The sequence below is a fragment of the Dama dama genome, chromosome 23 (assembly GCF_033118175.1).
Source record: "Dama dama isolate Ldn47 chromosome 23, ASM3311817v1, whole genome shotgun sequence".
Taxonomy (NCBI): domain Eukaryota; kingdom Metazoa; phylum Chordata; class Mammalia; order Artiodactyla; family Cervidae; genus Dama; species Dama dama.
In genome coordinates this window covers 78328061-78344974 of record NC_083703.1, presented here as the reverse complement: position 1 = coordinate 78344974, position 16914 = coordinate 78328061, and the positions used below count along the sequence as shown (strand labels likewise).

General features: G+C 55.8%; 2 protein-coding genes across 7 annotated transcripts in view; one reads left to right on the top strand and one right to left on the bottom strand.

Annotated features, from left to right (window-relative positions):
• Nucleotides 1-1814, top strand: part of RIPOR3 (RIPOR family member 3) — a 73692-nt gene extending 71878 nt beyond the window's left edge. For all 4 annotated transcript variants that reach the window (XM_061127490.1, XM_061127489.1, XM_061127488.1 and 1 more), the window contains exon 22: nucleotides 514-1814. In XM_061127490.1, the coding sequence (XP_060983473.1) occupies nucleotides 514-617 (104 nt within the window). In that variant the 3' untranslated portion in view covers nucleotides 618-1814. The remainder of the gene's footprint in view (nucleotides 1-513) is intronic.
• A 1092-nt stretch (nucleotides 1815-2906) lies between these two features.
• Nucleotides 2907-16914, bottom strand: part of PTPN1 (protein tyrosine phosphatase non-receptor type 1) — a 62981-nt gene continuing 48973 nt past the window's right edge. For all 3 annotated transcript variants that reach the window (XM_061127484.1, XM_061127486.1, XM_061127485.1), the window contains 5 exons: nucleotides 12128-12265; nucleotides 8983-9192; nucleotides 8514-8675; nucleotides 7926-8152; nucleotides 2907-6254 (listed from right to left, as the gene is read on the bottom strand). In XM_061127484.1, coding sequence (XP_060983467.1) covers nucleotides 6068-6254; nucleotides 7926-8152; nucleotides 8514-8675; nucleotides 8983-9192; nucleotides 12128-12265 — 924 coding nt within the window. In that variant the 3' untranslated portion in view covers nucleotides 2907-6067. The remainder of the gene's footprint in view (nucleotides 6255-7925; nucleotides 8153-8513; nucleotides 8676-8982; nucleotides 9193-12127; nucleotides 12266-16914) is intronic.

Here is a 16914-nt window from a genome sequence, read left to right as displayed (position 1 = left end):
TGGGGGTGCCGGGGTCCATGGACAGGCTGTGCTGGGGAGGCCACGGTCAGCTCCCCAAAGACCCAAACCAGACCCGTGTTCCCCAGTGCGGGCGGGGGCTGGGTTGCTGGGGTCCATGGAGAGGCTGTGCTGGGGAGGCCACAGTCAGCTCCCCGAGACGGAAACCCGCACACGGGCACCACCGGTGACCCGCTTCACCGCGCCTGGCCGGGGCAGGTTTCCTCTTAAGGTTGAGGTGGCAGGAGGTGCTCTGTTAACCTCTTAACCTGCCCTGTTTATGGTCCGTGGGGATGAAAGCCAGACGGAAGGCGGGACTAAGGTTCGGCAGACCGTGCGGACACAGGGGCGGGTCACGGGGTCCACGTGAGCCGGGCCCCGGGCTCCCTGACCCCCAGCCTTCCAGCGGCCCTGGAGTCCCGGGCGTCCAGAAGCACTGAGGCCACCGTGGCTCCCCAGGGCAGACGAGAGCGAGGCGGGGGGACAGTCCACTGACAGACGGCCTTGATGTTTCAGGGGAGAAAGGCCGCTTGGCTTTTGAGAAGATGGACAGACTCTGCTCAGAACAGAGAGAAGCGGCCTTTGGCCAGGAGGCAGATGTTGAAATCACAATCTTTTAAAAAGCCTCAGCTGACGGGCTCAAATCCGGCGTCCCTGTCTGTGCTGTGCCTGGCCCCGACACAGGGAGGATTTGGGGGGGGGGGTGCGGCAGTGGGGGGCAGGCTGAGCGCTCCCCAGAAGTGTCAGCTGGCCGAGCTGCTTCCTGACCGTCCCGGCCAGTTACGAAGCCCCGGGGCAGAGCAAGCACCGCACTTTGAGGGCCGTACTCCGGTCCGCCTTTGGCTTTGAGCAGCGGCCTGACCCCCAGGCTGCAGAGCCGGGTCAGGGCCCGCCGGCCCTGCTGTGGGGAGGCCGAGGCTGGGAGTCAGCAGGATAGCCGGCTCGGCGCCATCTGGTTCCCTCAAGCCCGGGACCGAGGCGGCGAATGGGTGGCTGACCCTGCCAAGGTGGCAACGCGGGTCGGGCCTGGCCACAGCACAGGCTGTCGCCGTGGGAGGGGGTCGGGGGCCACGCGGGAGGGCCCAGCCGGGGTCTCCGCTGTTCTCTTCACCCGACACGCAGCCCCGATGCCCGTGGAGCCGGGCAGCGGCCTGCCAACCACGGACCTTGCTCTCACTGTGGTTCCACACCAGGAAACAAGGACGGGGCCCCAGCCGAGAAGCCCGAGTGCCCTGTGCTGTGACCTTCACCAGGCAGAACAGAGGCGCTTCCCCGAGGGCTCAGCGGTAACGAATCTGCCTGCACTGCAGGAGACTCGGGTGCCACCCCTGGGTCGGGAAGATCCCCACGAGGAGGAAATGGCAACCCACTCCAGTGTTCTTGCCTGGAGAAGTCCATGGACAGAGGAGCCTGGCGGGCTGCCACCCATGGGGTTGCACAGAGTCTGACGACTGAGCGACTAAGCACAATGAAGCACTAATCAAAGTCGGATTCTGAAGCGAGTCCACGTGGGGCTTATTAAACAACCGCTTCAGAGGCCACGCGGTGGCCTGAGGAAAGATTTCACTGGACACCATGTTTAAAGGAAGAAAATTAGTTTCCTATTTAAGTCTTAAGAAAACCCCAGAGTGTCCTGGGATGTTTCTGTGTTAATACAGAGGCACCCTGGGTTCTGGATGTGGAATCCACAGTGGAATCGGAAAGCTCTGTAAGTTAAACATGCTCATTTACATTTCATGTATATATTTTGTGCTTTTCGGTTTAATTCGGTATTTATTTGCCTTGCCGATACGTTGTTTTCTGAAATTTCAATAAAAATAACTTTTTATTGGTGTTTCACTCTATCTGAGACACACGGAAGGCAGTGGTGGTTTTCTCAAACATCCTGAAGCAAGAAGCCACCCTCAGCCCTGCCCCAATCCCCAGGGCCCTGTCCAATGTGACATTCTGTGAAGTGGCTTCTGCCACAGTCGCAGGGGCAGTGGAGGGTGGTCTTGGGGCAGGGCGCCTCTTGGATTCTCCCCAGGCTCGAGTCCTCTCTCCTTAGACACCAGGAGGCCACCATGCTCTGGCCCTGTGCTCTAACTTCTGCTCGAGGTTACAAATTTATCATTTCTCACACTGGCATTCCACCTCCTCATCAAAGTTTGGCTGCCTTTTTCTTGTATCTGAGACGACAGTGACGGCGGGTGTGGTACCACCTCCCGGGTCCCCACTGTCCTCGCTGGGCACTCGGGGGCCGTGTGACCAGAGGCTGTCTTCCTTTCTGGGTCCCACAGACCGCACTGGGAGGCCGCAGCGCCCACAGGTTACTCGGCGGCCAGCTTTGAAATGGCCGTAAAGCATTAAGGGTGCAGGGGAACTCTGTTCTATTTCCTCAACATTCTGCAAATCTGAAATTATTCCAGAAGTAAAAAACAAATCACCTTAGGGGAGACTCCCATTTGATTTCAGACTACACTGCCTGAGTCCACTCACTGTCACAGCTCCGTCAGTTCTACGTCAAACGTGACTCGGGAAAGGGGCTGAGAGGCGGTCTCCCTGGGTCCTAAAGGCAGCCGGCGAGGGGACACGTTCGTGAGGTTTGAGCAGTTCTTCAAACAACTTGTACAAACTCATTAAGTTATCCAAGGGCCCTAATACACTGAAGTGGTGAGTTCTGTTACCGTTACTGAGGGGTAAGAATAAGAGGTCCTGAAGCTCCGAGTAAACACCAGGCGGGGAAAGTTCTCGCAGACCAAAGGCACCCACAACCCCCAGGAGGCGGTCGTAATCCTCAGACGTGGAAAAGCTGTAACCCCTCCCGAACGACAGCATCTGCTTCACATTAGCAGGGATGGAGAGAAACACGAGTTGCCAGCCTGGTTTAGGCCCATTAAGCGAAGAAATGGGAAGCATCCCAATCCATGTTCTTTAGAAAAAAAGATTTTTATTGTTGCAACTAAAATGCAAACCATTATTTATATGGCAAGTTGGAAAACTGTACAGTTTGACAGTTCTGTGAGGTCACAGAAGACCCTGAGATGCCCCCCACCCCCCATCATGCATCCACGTATACACACACCTGGAAAGGTATTATACCAAAACACCTGGCTTTTTTGTTTTTATTTTTGTAAAAATGGTTTATTCTATGGCCATTGTAAAAAATAATGACCTGATGAGTAAATATTGGCTTAAGGCATACAGCAGAGCAGCTCACTACTTCTCTAACATACGTGTGACAAGACGCAGAGCCATCTGTTTTCCAAGGATAGGAGGTTAAACCAGTAAATCCACTTTGAAATGCTACTATATATACACACCCAAACTACTACATACACATACAGGACTTAACAGAACAAGACGGACAAGCCCAGCTCAAACACGCTTACAGCCTGGCCCCCAGCCTCATCCGCACCTTACCAAGGCCTGCGGGCAACGCCGTGGACGCTCCCCCACGGAAACTCCTCGCAGAGCTTCTAACATGTGAAAGGCAAAAGTGTGAAAATGCTGGCAGAAAAGCAGCTCGTGAGCCACAGCTGCCGTTTTTTTTTCTTGGTAAAAAAGCCACTGAATGTGGAGGTCATAGGTTCCCCCCACGCGGGCGGAGTCCTGAGCACCATCAGTCCCCAGGGTTCGGGGTGGGGCAGGCAGCTCGTGCAGCAAGGCCCCCGGACCTAGAGGGCCACAGGCTGACTTGAAGGGACCGTCACCCAGGCTGCTTCAGGAAGGGCGGTTTCCGACAGTTGCCTTGGTTCCAAACCACGGTCTGCTCAAGGCGAGTGTGAACCTGGGAGCAGTAGCGGCTGATCCCAAAGGTGCGCGTGTATGTGGGTGGGAGGACCTGCTTGTCTACATATCCAGAGTGCAGGTGTGACTGTGGCTTCCCACACCCTTGGAATGTCTGAGCTGCAGTGGACCCAGCTGGAGCAGGACAGGCTGGGCCTCACGAGGAAGTCACCAGAGTGTCATGCCAGGAATCAGGCAACTATTTGTTACTGGAAAATGTCATTCCACTGCTGAATGGCGACTATTTCAGCAACAGTCTTAGGAACCACAGCCACGTAACGATCGGACCGTGCAAAGGGAAACTGGACTTGTACACGGGGCACGTGAGTCAGCAGAGCGCTAAGTGTTCCAAGCACATCGTATCTGATGGGGACACAGGAAGACGGGACATGCATCTTAATACACACAGGGAGAGTGGGGGCTGAGATCAAGGTGGAGCAGGTGACTGGGGAGGGACAAAGGAACCTCACACCATGTCTTAAATAGCCAAGTGTCCATTATATATCATTCCCTTGTTCTGTGAACACACGCAGACTTCTCGAGCTCCCCGCGGCATCGTGACGTGACAACAGCTCCCAGCCATCCTCCTACCAGGCACTGGTCCACGCGGAGGCTCACGGCAGAGTCCTCCTGTCCCAGCCCGACCTGAGGGTTTACTGCTGTACTTTTGGATAAAACCCTTGGTCCAAGGCTGACATCAAAAACTTGAACATGTTATTGGTTTAAGAAGATGCTAGTGCACTGTGGATGCCTTCGGGGGAAACAATGGAAAAATAAATATGGAGTGGAGAGCGGCTCACGACGGGCGATCTCCGAGGAGGGCGGCGGGGAGGACTCTGCGTGCCGCCTGCTGAGGGCCCCCGTGTGAGGCTCGCCCCGCCGCCCACCCAGGCCGCCCTGACCCGTGCCACGGGCACAGCGCCGTCCTGTGCCCTCCTCAGAACTGGGCTGTGGGTCTGGTCCTCCGAGCAGGGGAGGGGAGGCAGGGAAGAGGGCGGAGCCGAGGCCAAGAGCCTGGGAGGGCCGCTTCAGTGCAGAGCCGGGGCTCGCGGGTGGCTGGCAGCCCTGCCTGCAGCCCTCACCCACAGCGGCTGCCTGCCAGGCAGATGAGGGTGGCGCTGGGTCAGGCTGTGTGTCGCTGTTGAACAGGACTGGAAAGAAGCCAAGCATTTCCAGACAAGCCCAGTGCTGCAGAGCTGCAGACCCACGCACACCCTGGCCACTCCTGCCTCCCGCGAAAAGTTTGATTTTTCACAAGAGCTCTGCCTTCCCAAAAATCACCTCCAAAAAAAAAATTGTTTGTATGCTGCTACACCACCGGATGCACTCAAAGACGGTTGCTTAGAAAAGAGGTAAAATGTGAAAAACCATTAAAGAACAAATCACCTTGGGAGGCAATTTCCGTGGCCGGAGATTTGAGACTCCTCCCTGACCTCTTCCCTAACTTGAACAGCGACACGTTCCAATGGGGGTATTTCTACTGAGACAGCATTCCTATTGCGAGCCGAGCGGAACCTGCTCCGTCTGGGTCTCGAGGCCTGGGTGAAGGGCCAGCGGCCGCCCTGTGGTGACCTCTGGCCCTGGGGGGCTCTGAATGGGGACGGAGCGAGGCGGGCAGGCCGGCTGCGAGGGGAGGGCTCTGTGGGGCAACGGACGGAAGGACACAGCGGGACGCCCTGAGCAGAAGCAGAAGCCAGGCTCTGTTTTCTAGAGATGGCCTTCGCTGCTCTCCTCCTCCCAGCGGGGAAGCCCGCAGCAGGGGACGTGCCCGAGCAGACGGGGTCCGCCCCTCAATCCTCTTCTCCAAAGGAGTTTACATTCGTACACGTGTGGGAGTCTTTCCCTGGGAAATCAAATAAAAACTGTATCTGGTTACACCACCTAAGGGTACAAGAAAGTTTCATAAGTGCCTAGTCTTTTCTCCACCCCCCTCCCCAGAAATAACAAAAAGCTGCTTTTTATAAAGGTTAAAAACAACAATGTGTTGTAATTCTATTTTTTTTTTTTTTCAAAAACAAATGAACAAAAAAAAGGAAAAAAAGAGAGAGAGAAGTATTTGGCATTTCCTCTACTTACTCCTGAATAGGTTAAGGCCCTGAGATTAGACTCTTTTACTCTGGGGACCAAGCGCCTCCAGACCCCAGTGCATCAACCCCAGTCCTCTCTCGTTAGCCCTTCACAGTTCCAGACTCTGAAAACCTTTGACCTGCTTCCTCCGGGACGGGCTCAGAGCTTCCCCGGCACTGAGCGCCGCGCCGGGCTAAGGCCAGGCTTTCTGTGCGCGGTCCGGCCAGCACGTCCATCAGTGGAAACAGACCCTGTAGCAGAGGTACGCGCCGGCCGTGAGGACCGTGGCCACACACACGTTGACCAGGAGGGGCTTCCAGTGGCTCAGCGGCTGGTCTCGCTCCTCTGCTGGCGGTGACGGCTCCCCCTGCACAAGGTCTGCGCCCGCGACCCGCCTTCGGACTTCAGTGTCTTGACTCGCGCTGAGGAGTGAGGGGGCAGAGAAGGGTTACTCACCCGGGGAGACAATGGCAAGAACGCAATTATCATAGGATGAATTGTAGGGAAAAGGAGCCCTCTGGAAACAGCCTAGTGACACTGACACTGGCCGGAAGCCTGCCCGTCACCACCTCCTTCCCAGGGCCCAACTGCAGGGCCAGGGCAGGGGTCCGGAGAGCCACCGCCCCGGGAGACAGGGGAGGCCCGTGGACTGGGCGAGGCCTGGGTGCGTGTGGGCTCCCCCCGGTGCAGAGACGCTCAGGATCTCGGCCCACTCCACATTCTCCTGGCACCCTCTGGCTTTCAGCTCCCAGGTCCACACTTCCCTCCTCCTCACCTTCACCCACGGAATGTGGAGAGCACCTCTCTCCACTGTCTTCATGAACAAAGAAACAGGACACCCAACACAGACGTGACACAAGCCTCGTGCCGGCTCCTGACTCGCCCGTGGCCCGCCGTGAGCCGTCAGGGGGAGCGCACCGGTCCACCCTCCAGTGTCAGCGGAGGCCCGGGAAGCCAGGCACAGCTCCCCGCGCTCAGGATCTGCTCTGGGAGGCTCCACTGGACAAGTGTCTCTAGAGCCCCAGAACCAGAGGTGCACGAAAGGCCCTGGGAGCAGGCTCACGGGTCAGGACTCAGATGTGGAAGCCGGCATTCGGCAAAGTAACCAGGGGAGGTCTGGATGGTGAGTTTAGCTGGAGGACCTGGCGGGGCACACACCACGGGCGACCTGCTCTCTCACGCACGATGTTCCCAAGTCTGGCCACAAGAATACACTCTGATCCTGTCTTTCAAAAGCTACAGAATATTCAGCACAGGGAGAAAGCCTGCCCAATACACTCCCTGGATACAGAATCAACCCACTTCTAGTTTTCCACCATCAGAGGTGATGCCACTATGAACACCTCTGCCTACACACCCCTGCACTCCACACGCCTGCTGAGAACTGCTGCAGACAAATATGCGGTCAGAGACGGCGCTCATCTTAAGCTGCCCTCCAAAACAGGGGGCACCAAGGGCACCGCTCCCATGGGCTCAGGCTGATTCCTGTCCATCCTTCAAGCTTCTGCACAACGCCACCTCCTGCAGGCAGCCCTCCCTGACCTCCCAGGAAAGGCTGACCACCTCAGCATGCGCCTCCATCACAGCCCTGTCCATGGGGCCCCCGCCACAACCTACTGTTCCCTTCCCAACAAGATGGTCCACAATACCGACCAGGGGCCGAAGTCTAATTATCTCAGTTCTCACATGCATCAGTAGGTGCTCAGTAACCTGTCAAACTGTACGGAAGCAAAGCGGCAATCAAAGCCACATGAACAGGTTAAGTTCTGGGGGCTGAAGGTGCACGGTCAAGCCTGGGTCTTAATTTCAGGGCTGGCCCGAAGCCCCGCTTCTGTTTTCTGTTGCTGTCAACTCGGGGCTGAAGACTGTCTCTGTCGCACCAGAGCCCTGGTTCCGACAAGCACCGCCAGGTGGTGCTAGACCCCAGCTAAAGCCTTTCCCGGGCCAACCTGTGGCTCAGTCCAGAGGCTCTGCCAACCAGCTGAGGCACAGGGCTGGTCCAGGGGCCTGGTCTCCCCAAGGACACAGAAGCACCGGTTGACAAGAGGAGGCTGCCCCCTGCCCCCCAGGAGGCCAGGACCCTCTAACTTTACCTTTCCAGGCTGCAGGGGGCGTTTAAAGGGGTTCTGGTTGCATCCTTGATGGGGCCGTCTTCTCTACCCTCCTCCTCGGTGTCATCCTTGCCCCACTGATGGTTCGGGAAGAACTCCTTGCACTTCCCGTTGTGTGGCTCCAGGACTCGCTTGGGGGGCCGGGGTGGTGGGGGGACGTGCTCCGGGGGGGGCTCCAGATCCTCGTGGGAGAGCTCTTTCCATTGCTCCTTGAAAAAGCAGCAAGAAGACTTCACGTTTGGTGATTCGTCAGGACATCTGCTCCCTTTCAAGTGAGGAGCAGTGAGGGGCCTTTAAGCTTCTCGGGTCTCCAGCCATGTCCTTGGAAGACGAGATCTTTGGAAAATACAGTCTATTGTCCCTATTAGCGCTCTCTATGTGAGCACTTCAAAGACATTGGAACATGGTGACAACTTCCACAACTTTCTAGCTAAACAGACTTAAATATCAAGTCTAGCTATTTCCCCTGACACCTGACACTATTTCAACTTTGACAGTGAACAGCCTCCTTCTTTAGAGGCAAAAGTTTAAAACCAGCACACCTGAGATTAAAGCAGAAGGAATGCTGACCTGCACTGAAGAGTCTCCCATGATGAACTTGGCGCCCTCGATCACAGCCAGGTAGGAGAAGCGGAGCTGGTCTGCGGTCTGGATCAGTCCCATCCGAAATTTCCGCATTTCTAACAGAACTTTCTTGATATCAACGGAAGAAGGGTCCTTCCTTTTGTCCATCTGAAAGCCACAGAGGAGACACAGCTGAATGGAGTCGGGCGTCAGGTACAACATGATTGTACACGTCCTGGGGGAGCGTGAGACGGAAAGTGTGAGGGAAGGGGATTCTCTGGCTTCCACATCAAAATTAAGAGCACTGCTCCAAATGAAGCTGTTTAGGGTAAAGCTCCCTTGATGGGAGGGAAGCTGCTAGAAAGTCAAGACCAAAGCTAGCTGACCGCAGACAGTGACAGAGGGCCGCGGCCAGGCCAGCCTGGAGGTCACCGCAAGCTCCCTCTGCTTCTTGCGGTCTTGAGGGCCGTCTTACCAGCAAGAGGCAGGTGTCAGCCAGGCAGAAGGTGCCCGACCTGCCGATGCCCGCACTGCAGTGAACCACGACGGGGCCGTGCTCACGGCTGAGTGAGCCCGACTCGCGGACTTTGAAGAGAAAGTTCAGAAACGAGGCAGGCGATTCCGGGACTCCAAAGTCAGGCCACGTGGTGTAGTGGAAATGCAAGATCTCCCGGGTTTCTCGAGACTGCAAGAGAAATACGCACTTGATGACTCTCAAAGAATCACCTGTGTGAGAACCACTAACTTCAAGTAAGCATGAAGCGCCTTTCGACCTGCCTGCCTCCACGAGGAGCCTTCGTTCCCAGATTCCCTCCTGGGGACCACGGACCCAGCAGACCAGCCCTGAGCCCCCGGCTTCAGCTGCAACACTCTCGCCCCCAGGAGCCCTCGTCGCGATGCCCCGCTCCCTTCTGCGTCTTCAAGGGCCCAACTGACTTCTCTCCGTAAGTCACAGGGATGCCGCACTGCCGCCCCCAGCAGGCCTGTCGTCAGCGCCTCGGGTCTGACATGAAGGAGTGGAAAGGCAGCCGCAGTGTGCCGCACCAGCTCTGGGGAACTCGGGGCTTAACAACACGATCTGCACATCTCAGAGGACTGTCATTTTACAGAAAAAAGCTACTGACTTGGTCCCCAAAGACTGGAGGCTGCCCCGCGTAGCTCAGTCCTCAATGAACAGATGGTCAGCGAGGAGGGGTGCCGGTAAGACCAGCTGGCCCGGCCCTACCGGTGAGCGTCTACACGTTCCCGTGCTGGGCGCCTGGCTCCCAGAGCTCTCCCCACAGCCCCACTAGGCCAGTTGCTCCCATGTTCTGGATTAGAAGACTGAGGCTTAGCAGGCAGCCCTCTGCTAGGTAGGGGGGCAAAAGTTTCCATCTGAACTGCCTGATTCCAGAGCCCACGTTCCCAGTCTGCTGTAGGGACCCTTGAAGGTGGACCCTGATGCTTGTCCCCAACTGTGTCTCCTCGTGGCCCCATCAGCTCCCAGGGGAACCGTAAGGACGGCCTCTGGGGCTGTTTCCAGCTCTGCTCCTCTGAGACTCCACTCCCAGGACGGACAGCGGGCTACCAGGGGTGACAGTCAAACCGTGGTTCTTGCTGAGGAGAGCACTCCAGCTAAGAGCCCCCAGTCATGGGGTGAGTAAGGCCTGAGACAGGAGCCCCACCAGCGGCGCGGAGCCAAGGGCCACGCCGGCACCCAGGTCACCTGAAGAGCCGCTGATGGGGAAACCCTGGGCCAGAGACCCGGTGACCGACAGTGCCTCTCCCTTCACTTGGCGGACGTCCGCCACGTGCCTCCTGGGCGCCAGGTACCACGAGGGAGCGATTCGGCCCTGGCCTCCCAGAGCTCACGGCTCCGGTACAGCCACCCTCCCCGACCCAAGGGGGACGGAAACGCGGGGAAGGACCCGACACCCGCAGCGAACACACACGCGTCCCCCTGCACCAGCCGTGGCACACGCTGGGGTCTTCCTGCAGAGCTGGAACCAATCTGCTGATCTCATCAGGATAACTTCGAGAACCACACAAACAACTCCATGCCTTCCTCCCTAGAAAATGACCTCCTTACGTACTTTAATGGTTTAAAGGAAATGTGTCTTACTTTTGGCGGGGGGCGGGGGGGGGGTTAAGAAAAGCACTTAAAAACAGACTTTAAAAAATGGAATAAGACAACAGTCCAGAAGCAAGTTCCTCTTTAAATTCTTAAAAAGGTGTGGGTTATCTCTGTTTACTCCCTGCCTCATGCCTGCCCACCTCTTTCTCAAGGAATTCATTCCAGACGTATACTCGAAAAGATCCACAAGTCTCAGAACAGATTTTTTTTTTTTCCAGAACCACATTCTGTTAGAGCAAACAGATCTCCTCCAAACCTCTCTCTGCCACCCAGACAGCACGTGCCTCTTCTGCTCGGGCCCAACCGTTTACTTCAACGAACGAAAGACATTTTCTCAAGAGTTTACCAAAAGTCATTTGTTAATGCCAGGCTCGCAAGTGCTCAAAAGCATTAAAAAAAAAAAGTCTACCACATAATCCTTCAGGCACATTCCAACCCTCCACCAAGATTATTCCTGAAAACCGTCCGTATCAGCGCCTCCATCAGTCAGCCCGGGAGCCCGCGTGCGGCACGGCTGCCTTCCTCCAGAGCCTCGCGGTTTTCACCTCTTCTCCACTCCCAGGCACCTGTGCTAAGTTCTCCATCTTACTCCCACTATGAACCCACTCCAGGAGTCACGGCGACCGCAGAGCAGAAGTTGAAAGCTAAGCTGCGAGTGAAGACACGGCCGGAGCAGCCCCGCCTGTCAGCCCGCCCGCGGCCCCTTGCAGCGAGCTCTGGGCCTATGCTGTGCTCACCGCACACAGACCGCTGCGGGAAGCCTTCCAGAAGCCCGGGCTAGGGGCAGACTGACACGCAGGGAGACACGGTGCCCTCGGCCCAGGGTCAGACAGTTTGAGGAGGTGGGCCGCGGGACTGCACAAGGCCGGGATGCCCGCGTCTGAGGGGGCCCCTGGAGCTGCCCTGAGCTCCCCTCTGCGGTCTCCGTCACCAGCGGGGTCTCCCAGGGGGTGGGGCGCAGGCAAGCTCTGCAGCCTCCCCGAGGCCGGGTCGTCAGCGGGGCTGCTTCCAGCAGTGCCGAGAGGTGGTCCAAGGCCATCATTTAACAACAGCCAGCAGCTGGTGTTATAAACTCCCAGCCACAAGACCAGGACTTCATCTAGAAACTTTACACTGACCACAAACCGGGCCTTTCTTCCCTCACTGCAGACTAGAGAGACTGTGGTCGAGAAAGGCCTGCGTGCCCTGCTGGTGTTAACTCTGAGGTTATTACATTAGACCCTCTGCAGTTGGACTGAGGTTAAGAACCTACCCTTTCCCCTAAGAGCTGGTGTCAGCTGGGGCTGAGAGTTCTGTGGAAAGGGAGGTACTTAGACTCACCCCCCCAGACACTGCGGGTCACTGGGCAGGTATGCAGGTAGGCACTGCTCACCATGGTGTGAAAACTGCATCTTGCTCAGAGCTCAGAAAACCACTGGTGCTAAGTAACACCGCTGACCGAAACGTCACCTCAAGCAGAGGCCGCCCACAGGCCCGCCCCAAGCACTCAGGTGCCTGCCGCACTTACCGTGAGGTTTTCCAATTCCAGCTGTCGTACTGTGTAATAGGACTTAATGTCTTCGGAGATCAATGTCAATTTCAAATTTGTGTCTTCAAAGACCATTTCTCTCTCTTCTTTCTGGGGCCAGTACTGTGCACATTTTAACTAGGACAGAAAATAGCACCGAGTTATTGTGAGCAATGGACTGTCTTCCTACGGAGGTGTGGAGTACTGTCCATGAGCTTTATGATAACCTCCAAACCCAGGGTTTTCTGACCTTGGAAGCTGCCATGAATGTAACCTGCCTGCCTCCTAGGGAGATGGGGAGGGGCCTGTGAAGACCTAGGCCGGGGAGAGGTGGGCAGACAGGACGAGCACTCCGGGCGCAGCTGCCCTGCTTGTCCGCACAGAGGAGTGCTCCAGGCATCGCGTCCCCTCCGTCACCCACGAGAGGAGCCAGCCTGCACACAAGGCTGTCTCTCAGAATGACTTCACGCAGCCATTTCAAAGACCATCAAAAACCTGACTGGCGCCCTTGGCACAGCGCCGATCCCTTACCTTGGGGATGATAACAAGACGAGACTGTGAAAAGCTTGAGGGGTTGTGCATGCTAATACGCTTCAGTCGTGTCCGCAAATTTTGGCGACCCCATGAACTGGAGCCCACCAGGCTCCTCTGTCCATGGGATTCTCCAGGCAAGAACACTGGAGTGGGTTGTCATGCCCTCCTGCAGGGGATCTTCCTGACCCAGGGATGGAACCCACGCCTCCTGCGGCTCCTGCACTGCAGGCGGACTCTTTACTGCCGAGCCACTGGGGAGCCCCTTGAAGGCTGTAATCAAACACAAACCAGGATCCAGAAGGCTTGAGAGGGGTCCTCCAAGGCTGGGGATGGCCTCCTGCCCCATCCCACCCTTTTATTCTGGTCTGGTTCAGTTCAGAAAAGTCCTTTTGATGTTCAAGTTTATAAATCCCAGGAACTACTTGATAGTCTTGATTTAAATGTAGCTCATTAACATTTTCCTTAAAGTAAGCAAACTCCCAAAGACGGTTTCATTTAGAGATCAAGAAAGAAAATTTGGGTCAAATTCAGTGGCAATGCTCAGTGTGAGCAGAGTTTCTACACCAGACACTTCTGGTAGACGGGGAGAAGCCGCCAGGCCCATAAGCCAGGAGAACCCCCCAGACAGGGGCCCTCAGAGGCAGCGTGACTCCCATCAAATGCAGTATCAGTGCGTGTCAGCAGCTCTCTGGGAAACAGTACAAGTTCAAGACACTTACAATTCAACACGCACTGACTCAGAGGAGCCAGGAGGCTCTTGAAGAGGCTGAAGACAGAACAAATGCCCATTGATCCTGCTTTAATGAAAACCAAAGCCACAGAAAAAAGGGAGGGAAACAAATCGAGAAACACCACATTGTGAGGCCACCAGAGCATCCGACTTCATGGTCCCCAAACAGAAGGCCAGTAGGTTTTCTAAAGAGCCTGGACATGGAAGTTTCGGACAGTTTCAGCCATGTCATCTCCCTGCACCGATGTGCACGTGTGCATGCTAAGTCGCTTCAGTTTTGTTCGAGACTCTACCACCCTATGGACCATAGCCCTCCAGGCTCCTCTGTCCATGGGGATTCTCCAGGCAAGAATACTGGAGTGGGCTGCCATACCCTCCTCCAGAGATCTTCCTGACCTAGGGATCAAACTTGCGCCTCTTAAGTCTCCTGTACTGGCAGGCGGGTTCTTTACCACTAGTGCCTCCTGGGAAGCCCAGCTGCCAAAATGAACCCCTGGACCAGAGCCCAACTGTCAGCACTGAAGTGATCCTGCCACTCAGGACACAGGCGCACTGGGGGCATGGCACGCTCATGACCGCAGGCTCAGCCACGGAGCGAGAGGCAGGCGCGAGCAGGACTCCAGAGGACGTTTAACGGAGACATTCATTCCTACACTTCAAATAATCAGACCCGTGTCATGCCTTGAGACACCAGAACCAAAGAAACCACCTTGGTGGGCCCAGAGCCACGAGTGCTGGAGTCGGCACCCAAGGCAGCAAGCAGACAGAGAGCGAAGCTAAGAAGCAGAAATGCAGAATGGCCAGCTGCTCTCAGAGAAAGGCCCATGTTTTCATGTCTCATGGGCAGGAGAGGCAAGTCTTTTAAATCTCAGCTCCACACAGCAAGCACTCCCTTTCAAAGGTGAATATAAAGCCTCACAAATCTCTGCTATCTGGATAAAGACCAAGACTCTGGAACTTCATCGCTGAGGAATTTTGGCACACACTGAGTGTCAATCAACCAATACTTATTTAAAAATAGGAGTTCTTCAAAGAGCTCAGGCGTCTCTAGCAACATGCCAGTCTGCTCTGTGTCACTTCCTGTAGAAGTTTTCCGCTGTAAACACATAGAACAGAACAGAAGCGGCACAAGATCACTATTTCCTGTGATCCGATTAAGCTGGCACACAGGGACCGGAAAAGGAGATTATTTTGTTGGAAAGCAGTCCTCTGCTGAGTTAAACTGGAGGCGTGTCCTGAGTGGCAGCAAACAGCCACGGGCCAGTGCCAGAGCGGGCACCTGTCAGAGATGCTGTCACCACCAGGACGGTGGTGTGAGAGGTCTCGGCTTCTTCTAAAACAGCGAGGGCATGTTGAGAGAAGTCCATAAGTCATCTGAGGTGACCCTCTGATGGGTGATCTGGCTGAAAGAACGATGAACACGGACAACTAAAAGTGGAGTGTGAGAGAGACGGACAAAGCCTAAAGTACCCGTGATACACAACCCAGGTCTTGAGGCTGGAAGCCCTTGAAATCAAACAGCATCTCTAGTAGGGACTTCAGGAGAGAGATTCGGGTGACGCTTCTGGTTGACTATGGCCTGGCTTACTCCCCCTGACTGGATAATATGCACGCCTGGCCCCTGCACACATATGCACGCTAGCTTATCATGTCTAAATGCAACTTCTACATGAAATGGAGGAGGACTTCGGGCACTTGGACGACCCTGGTCTAACACACACAATCATTTTCTGCACAACTGTCTTCCAGGAAGTATCAGGCCCCAGAAGGGCAACAGGGAGCTCTTCCGAAACACACGAGAGGGACCACTGGTCACTATCTGGTGGAAGAAACCAGAAAACAAACGTGCATCACATGGAGACGCTCTGCAAGCTGGTTTAACCACCGGCTGCAGTGGAGAAAGTATGATTAGATCAGTTGAGCAAACAAGACACTGCAATTTCTCGTAATTTCCCCCGGTCAGCTCTGATGGGGGCAATAACGGATAACGCTGATCCAAATTTAAAATGTTTATCCCAACGAAGGTTTAAGAACCATAAACCATACACTGCCTTCCATGCCAATTTGCATGTCCAAGTGACCGAGGGTAAAAAGAAGAGGTACAGAGGAAAACAGGGACTACGCCACATTACCACGGTAAACTACATATAACAACCCTTTTTTTTTTTAAACGGCCGGCACAGCAGTCCAAGGGGCAAGGACACCACAGTGGATCTGTGGTCTGTTTATGCTCAGCCTTGGGTGGGAGAGCACCAGTGGCAGAGGGCCTGCGGAGGAGCACGCGGCTTCAGTGCCTGGACACCCTTCCTGGTGTCCTGTGACCACAGCAGCTGGAGCAAACCACGTGCAGACAGGGAAGAGGTTTCACCTGGACTTTCAGCAACAAACAAAAGGCAAATGCTACCTTCTCTGACGGGCTCTGAGTCAGTCAGTCTTGATTTAAAAGGCTCAACCCTCCACACAATGACAGAGTCGCCACTGCAGGCAAGTCTGCATCCCCGGGGGCACTGGGCAGCATCTGGGGATGCTTCTAAAGGCTTCGGTCGTGGGCAGGGCGCTCCCAGCGGCTGGTGGGGGAGACCAGCGATGCCCCAAGGCACAGGCTGTCCCCTGCCCCTCGGCAGAGCGCGACCCGGCCAGCTGGCAGCAGCACCAGGGCTGGGAGACCCCGACGTTCCTCTGCGCTCAGAACCCACGGCGGCCAACACAGTTCGGCGGCCAACACAGTTCGCTTTCCCTTGCGAAGCGCCTGTGTGGCAGGAACCTGATGTTTCGTTTCAAAGTTGCTGACAAGAAAGGTGCCGGATGAGGGCTTACTTCACGTTTGCAACTTTGTTTTTTACTGATCAAGCCACTGCAGAGAAAATTAAAGAACCACTTTCACTGAAGACTTTTTTTTCTCAGACAAAACACACTGCTGCAGCAGCTGAACATTCAGGTAAAACGAATATTCAGGTAAGTGCTTTATCTGCTTCTGTAGAGCGAACGAATCCTTTCTTTTCAGAAAAGGAGGCAGAAGCAAAAATACGATTTTAAACATGAACTGTCTTAAAAGGGCCATTTGCTGTCACCAAGCCCCATCCTTTCTGGGGAGAGAGGGCCTAGTCTGCGTGGCGAGTGTGTTAGCCCTTCAGGTTTTCACCGCTCAAGCTTCCTTTGACGTGTTACTGCGTCGCACTTGTACTTTTCCCGAGGCCCACAACAGTCCCTTCTCCGGAGGCGGGCTTCTCTGGAGCATTCGCGTCCTTCTGGAAGCCAGGCCAGCAGTGTCCCCGCTGAGCCCGAGCATGGTGCCAGCGCCTGTGCGGCCTGGGCTCCCGTTCCCACTGGTCCCCACGCTCCTCGGCTCCCTTCCCCTGGGTCCTCCGACTCGGAGGCTGTGGAGCCCCGCGCGGCTGGCAGTGGGCAGCGGGGAGGAGGACGGGGCACCTACGCCCTGCGGCAAAGACCACACTGTGCCCCCAGGCGTGAGGGGAGGTCAGCACAGCTACGCGGACCTGCGGGAAGTCACGCGTGCCTGGGA